Here is a 7379-nt window from a genome sequence, read left to right as displayed (position 1 = left end):
ACACCAATACAGTATGTTAATGCATATATATGGAATCTAGAAAGATGGTAACGATGACCCTATATGCAAGACAGCAAAAGAGACACAGATGTAAGAACAGACTTTTGGACTCGGTGGGAGAAGGCAAAGTTGGATGATTTGAGAGAATAGCATTGAAACATTTATATTATCATTTGTGAAATAGATTGCCAGTCCAGGTTCGATGCATGAGACAGGGTGTTCGGGGCTGGTGCACTGGGATAACCCTGAGGGATAGGATGGGGAGGGAGGTGGGAGGGAGGGTCAGGATGGGGAGCACATGTATACCCATGGCTGATTCATATGAATGTATGGCAAAAACCACCACAATATTGTAAAGTAATTAGCCTCCAATTAAAACAAAACAAAACACTAAAAGAGACATGCACCACAATCTTCACAACAACACTATTTACAATAACCATGATATTGAAGCAACCTAAGTACCCCTAAAAAGATGAATGAGTAAAGAAGAAGTGATATATGTATAGATATGTGTGTGTGTGATAGACTACTCAGCCATAAAAAAGTATGAAATTCTGCCATTTGCAACAGTATGGATGGGCCTATGTTATTATGCTTAGTGAAATAAGCCAGGTTGAGGAAGGCAAATACATTACATTATCACTTATATGTGGGATCTAACATATAAAACGAATGAATATAACAAAACAGAAACAGATTCACAGATACAGAAAACAAACCAGTGGTTTCCAGTGGAGTAAGGCAAGGGGTGAAAGGCAAGATAGAGGTAGAGGATTATGAGATACAAATTACAATGTATAAAATTAAAAAGCAACCAGGATATATTATACAGCACAGTAAACTATAGCCATTATTTTGTAATAACTGTAAACCGAGCGCAATCTATAAAAATATTGAATCACTATTTGTACACCTGAAATTAACATAATATAATAAATGAACTTTACTTCAATAAAAAGAAGTAATAGAAACTACCCAAGCAGGTAAAGCAATAAACATTGGAATGTGTTCAAGAGGCAGTGAAAAGCCCCATGGGACTTGCGTAACTTGAAAGCAAGAAGAATAAGATCAGAAAAATAGAGCCTGACCTCAGTCACTATAGCCACCCTCAATGGTGTACCTGAAGAGACTCAGGATGAGAAAGCACAGGACACTGGCCCCAGACAGCTGAGTTTCATATCAAAGGAACAATTTTGAAACTGCAGAAATGTGTCTCTGGGGGTTTTGAGGAACTCCTGTTCTTTATGTCTCAGCACAGAGAGAATTTGGCGAGAGCCAAAGTGATAGATATGAACTGATCTATTAGAATAGGACACTTGTGAGGCTTATAACTGGGCAGGCAAGAGGGTGCTAGTCCAAGAACTTAGTGGGCTACAGTGTTATAATCAATGGAAAACTGGGGAGAGAAAGAAGACCACTTTCTTCCTCATTCTTAAGTAAATGTCAAGCTTCCATCATTAGCTCCACCTGTATAGTGGGCAGAGGAGTTTTCTTGTCCTTACATGATGAAGCCAGGACATTTGAGACACAATGGAAATGTGCAAAAAGGAGGTATCATATACTAACATGATAAATCATCTCAGCTTTCAGTATAATTTCACCCTTTCCTTACATTTTTGCTTTTAGTGTGCACAGAGAAGCATGTCCTAGGAATCTTTAACTTACTGAGTCACTGGGCCTGAGCCTTATTCCACCATTGTTTTATTATTTGGGGGCATGTCTCATGCTTCTGTGACCTGGTTTTGTTGCTAAGAGAGCCCGCTTGGTTTTGTGGTTACGCAAACCTTCTTTCTTGAGTAATCATTAACTTACAGGGGTCTCCATACTTTTTTCTTTACTCATGATCCCTTAGTGGGATGAACTATTTAATCACCTACTTTGTCCCTATAAATTTCAATAAGCCCAGACTTTTGTGTCTTCCGATATATGGAAAGGGCTTCCCTGATGGCTCAGACAGTATCAGTCCTTCCAATGAATATTCAGGGTTGATTTCCTTTAGGATTGACTGGTTTGATCTTCTTGCAGTCCAAGGGACTCGAAACAGTCTTTTCGAACACCACAGTTCAAAAGCATCAGGCTAATCAGGAGGCCACCCTCCCTCCTCTACGCAGCCTATGGAATGCACTCTTGACATCCTTGTTGCGAAGGCTGTACACAAAAGGGTTGGCCAAAGGTGTAATGGACGTGTACATCACAGCAGCCACCATGTCCTGATCCTGAGAGTTCTGGGAAGGAGGCTGGAAGTAGACCCAGATGATGGTGCCATAGAAAAAGCCAACCATGGTGAGATGGGACCCGCAGGTGGAGACTGCACGGCGGCGACCAACTGCTGAGGGCAAACGTAGGATGGTGTCCCCAATGCGGACATAGGAGAATACAATGAGGGCACAAGGGCCCATCATGAGGAAGCCTCCCTCCAAGAATATGGCCAGCTCATTGGAATGGATGTCAGAGCAAGAGGCTCGCAAAAGTGGTCGGTGGTCACAAAAGAAGTGGAGAAGGCGAACGTTGCCTTCGGCATCTGCAGCCCAGGAGAGAGGCAAGAGGAGACCCAAATGCAGCATGCTGTGCACCACAGATGCCACCCAACACAAGGCCAGTAAGCGGGCACAGCATTGGTGATTCATCACTGAAGGGTAGTGCAGAGGGTCACAGATGGCCATGTATCGATCCAGAGCCATGACAGAAATAACAAGTGTGTCTGTAACGCCAAACACATAGAAGAAGAATAACTGGGCCAGGCAGCGGGCAGCAGGAATGGCTGGGTCATGAGTGACCAGATGGGCCAGCAACTGGGGCAGAATGACTGTGGACTGCCCCATGTCTATAACTGAGAGACCACGGAGCAGATAGTACATAGGTGAGTGGAGCCTGGAGTCCCAGGAGATGAGCAGCACTAAAGTCACATTCCCCATCATGGTGGTCAGGTAAATAGCCAGGAACAGGACAAAGAGGACAATGGGGGGGACTTCAGCTCCTGAGAACATGAGAAGCAAGAAAACTGGAGAATGTGAAGCATTAGGGGCACAGCCCATGATGAGTGACAAAGAGCCCTCCTGAAAGAGTTTGAATCAAAAAGCAAGTCATGGGTCATAGGTTACAGCACATAACAATTCTAGTTAATTTATGTGTATTCTTTAAGCTCCTTAAAGACTTAAATTCAGCTGAGCACTACAGCCCTTCCTAAGTCTATGGCTTTACTCCCTGAATTTGTTATAGAATTTTTTCCTTTCCTTCTTCCTTTCCATCCATTCTAATGGGTTCTTCTGTGTAATCCACATATCCTGATAAAGTCCCTTGTACTATAAAAACCCTTCATTCAATATTGTCTTTTCGCCCAACTACCAATTATTCCTTCCAATGACAAACTGCAAAAAAATTTCTATACTCACTGCCTCTAGCTCTTCATCTTCTAATCACACTTCATCACCTGACCATCTTCATGATTTCTTCTGTATGAACCTGTAAGGAACATAATGTATCATTTAATATGTAACATATGAAGAAATGGATCTTTATAAGTAGTTGGTTTTTGTAGCAAAATTGCTTCAGGTTGTCATGAACTAGCTTGTTTTTCCCTTTTATTTGATTTGGTTTGTTAACAGCATCATCATTTTCATCCATTTGATGGACCAAACCAAAATCAGGGGGACTCTCCCCATCATCTCCCCTATCCAATCACTCCTTGACTTCTTTTCCCTTACAGTAATCACCTACCTATAAAATCTTCCTCTTGTAGCATCATATGAGCCCACTGGAGAGCACCCACAGGTAATGACGGCTGCATTCTTCCCAGAAAAGACTAATTCAAACCCTTGAGCATTCCTCGGAACCCTCCCTCAGGACTGACACCAGACTGTATCCCTCCAGACTTAATTGTCTAAGATTGTCTAACCCAAACTAGAAGCCTTTCAAGATGACACAGCTCATGCACCCTCCTTGGTTCCAGTTATCCCAAGAAAAACTCATAATCTCATTCCAACAAATTTTGGAAATACAGCCTTCTCAAATTGTTCTCCATGCACTGGCAGGAATTGCACATGAACCCTCCCCAAATGTTAAGGCCTTAAATAACATTTTTAAACAGACCCATCACAAGCACGGAAATTGAAACTGTAATCAGAAATCTTCCAGCAAACAAAAGCCCAGGTCCAGACGGCTTCACAGCTGAATTCTACCAAAAATTTCGAGAAGAGCTAACACCTATCCTACCCAAACTCTTCCAGAAAATTGCAGAGGAAGGTAAACTTCCAAACTCATTCTATGAGGCCACCATCACCCTAATACCAAAACCTGACAAAGATGTCACAAAAAAAGAAAACTACAGGCCAATATCACTGATGAACATAGGTGCAAAAATCCTCAACAAAATTCTAGCAATCAGAATCCAACAACACATTAAAAAGATCATACACCATGACTAAGTGGGCTTTATCCCAGGGATGCAAGGATTCCTCAATATCCGCAAATCAATCAATGTAATTCACCACATTAACAAATTGAAAAATAAAAGCCATATGATTATCTCAATAGGTGCAGAGAAGGCCTTTGACAAAATCCAACATCCATTTATGATAAAAACTCTCCAGAAAGCAGGAATAGAAGGAACATACCTCAACATAATAAAAGCTATACATGACAAACCCACAGCAAACATTATCCTCAATGGTGAAAAATTGAAAGCATTTCCCCTAAAGTCAGGAACAAGACAAGGGTGTCCACTTTCGCCGCTACTATTCAACATAGTTCTGGAAGTTTTGGCCACAGCAATCAGAGCAGAAAAAGAAATAAAAGGAATCCAAATTGGAAAAGAAGAAGTAAAACTCTCACTGTTTGCAGATGACATGATGCTCTACATGGAAAACCCTAAAGACTCCACCAGAAAATTACTAGAGCTAATCAATGAATATAGTAAAGTTGCAGGATATAAAATCAACACACAGAAATCCCTTGCATTCCTATACACGAATAATGAGAAAGTAGAAAAAGAAATTAAGGAAACAATTCCATTCACCATTGCAACAAAAAGAATAAAATACTTAGGAATATATCTACCTAAAGAAACTAAAGACCTATATATAGAACACTATAAAACACTGATGAAAGAAATCAAAGAGGACACTAATAGATGGAGAAATATACCATGTTCATGGATCGGAAGAATCAATATAGTGAAAATGAGTATACTACCCAAAGCAATTTACAAATTCAGTGCAATCCCTATCAAGCTCCCAGCCACATTTTTCACAGAACTAGAACAAATAATTTCAAGATTTGTATGGACATACAAAAAACCTCGAATAGCCAAATCAATCTTGAGAAAGAAGAATGGAACTGGAGGAATCAACTTGCCTGACTTCAGGCTCTACTACAAAGCCACAGTCATCAAGACAGTATGGTACTGGCACAAAGACAGACATATAGATCAATGGAACAAAATAGAAAGCCCAGAGATAAATCCACACACATATGGACACCTTATCTTTGACAAAGGAGGCAAGAATATACAATGGAGTAAAGACAATCTCTTTAACAAGTGGTGCTGGGAAAACGGGTCAACCACTTGTAAAAGAATGAAGCTAGATCACTTTCTAACACCGCACACAAAAATAAACTCAAAATGGATTAAAGATCTAAATGTAAGATCAGAAACTATAAAACTCCTAGAGGAGAACATAGGCAAAACACTCTCCGACATAAATCACAGCAGGATCCTCTATGATCCACCTCCCAGAATTCTGGAAATAAAAGCAAAAATAAACAAATGGGATCTAATTAAAATTAAAAGCTTCTGCACAACAAAGGAAAATATAAGCAAGGTGAAAAGACAGCCTTCTGAATGGGAGAAAATAATAGCAAATGAAGCAACTGACAAACAACTAATCTCAAAAATATACAAGCAACTTATGCAGCTCAATTCCAGAAAAATAAATGACCCAATCAAAAAATGGGCCAAAGAACTAAATGGACATTTCTCCAAAGAAGACATAGGAATGGCTAACAAACACATGAAAAGATGCTCAACATCACTCATTATTAGAGAAATGCAAATCAAAACCACAATGAGGTACCACTTCACACCAGTCAGAATGGCTGCGATCCAAAAATCTGCAAGCAATAAATGCTGGAGAGGGTGTGGAGAAAAGGGAACCCTCCTACACTGTTGGTGGGAATGCAAACTAGTACAGCCACTATGGAGAACAGTGTGGAGATTCCTTAAAAACTTGCAAATAGAACTACCTTATGACCCAGCAATCCCACTTCTGGGCATACACACCGAGGAAACCAGAATGGAAAGAGACACATGTACCCCAATGTTCATCGCAGCACTGTTTATAATAGCCAGGACATGGAAACAACCTAGATGTCCAACAGCAGATGAATGGATAAGAAAGCTGTGGTACATATACACAATGGAGTATTACTCAGCCATTAAAAAGAATTCATTTGAATCAGTTCTGATGAGATGGATGAAACTGGAGCCAATTATACAGAGTGAAGTAAGCCAGAAAGAAAAACACCAATACAGTATACTAACACATATATATGGAATTTAGGAAGATGGCAATGACAACCCTGTATGCAAGACAGGAAAAAGGACACAGATGTGTATAACGGACTTTTGGACTCAGAGGGAGAGGGAGAGGGTGGGATGATTTGGGAGAATGGCATTCTAACATGTATACTATCATGTAAGAATTGAATCGCCAGTCTATGTCTGACGCAGGGTGCAGCATGCTTGGGGCTGGTGCATGGGGATGATCCAGAGAGATGTTGTGGGGAGGGAGGTGGGAGGGGGGTTCATGTTTGGGAATGCATGTAAGAATTAAAGACTTTAAAATTTAAAAAATAAAAAACAAAAAAATTTTAAAAAAATTTAAAAAAAAAAAGGAGAATACCTGCCATAGCAGCTATCAGGCTGCAGCCACTCCCCACTCCTGAAGGTGAGCCCCAAGGGAGCTCAAGATATGAGAAACTGGCCCCAGATAGCTGAGATGCATAGGAAAGGAATGATTTCAGCGAGCCCAGACTCTTGCATCTTCCCATTTACAGAAAAGCACTAAATCTCTTCACCTGGGATATCTGGTTTCCTCTAACTAAAAACAATCTTTTGATGTTAAGACTACCTTTCCTTTGTTGGAAAAGTTCTACATAACCTGACTCCTCCCCTTGTCTCCTTGGAGAAGTTCTTTGAGGGTTACTTGAAATGATCTCCCTGGCTTGAAGTCCTAAAAATTCCCACCAAATAAAATAATAACTCTCAAAAAAAAATTTTTTAGATGTATCTTCGTTTCCAAACTTGTTTCCTTAAACTATCTTTTCATTATCGATTTTTAATATAATAACATTGTGACCAAATAATTAAATCTCTATTA

General features: G+C 40.2%; 1 protein-coding gene across 1 annotated transcript; it reads right to left on the bottom strand.

Moving 5' to 3' along the window:
• Nucleotides 1-2084: 2084 nt before the first annotated feature.
• On the bottom strand, nucleotides 2085-3038 carry LOC138438033 (olfactory receptor 1B1-like). The gene has a single exon (XM_069586278.1). It carries the CDS (start codon nucleotides 3036-3038, stop codon nucleotides 2085-2087), a length of 954 nt encoding a protein of 317 aa, XP_069442379.1.
• Between the last annotated feature and the right edge of the window lie 4341 nt (nucleotides 3039-7379).

The sequence above is a fragment of the Ovis canadensis genome, chromosome 3 (assembly GCF_042477335.2).
Source record: "Ovis canadensis isolate MfBH-ARS-UI-01 breed Bighorn chromosome 3, ARS-UI_OviCan_v2, whole genome shotgun sequence".
Classification (NCBI taxonomy): domain Eukaryota; kingdom Metazoa; phylum Chordata; class Mammalia; order Artiodactyla; family Bovidae; genus Ovis; species Ovis canadensis.
The sequence above is the reverse complement of the archived record's forward strand: the minus strand, read 5'-3'. Positions and strand labels throughout refer to the sequence as shown.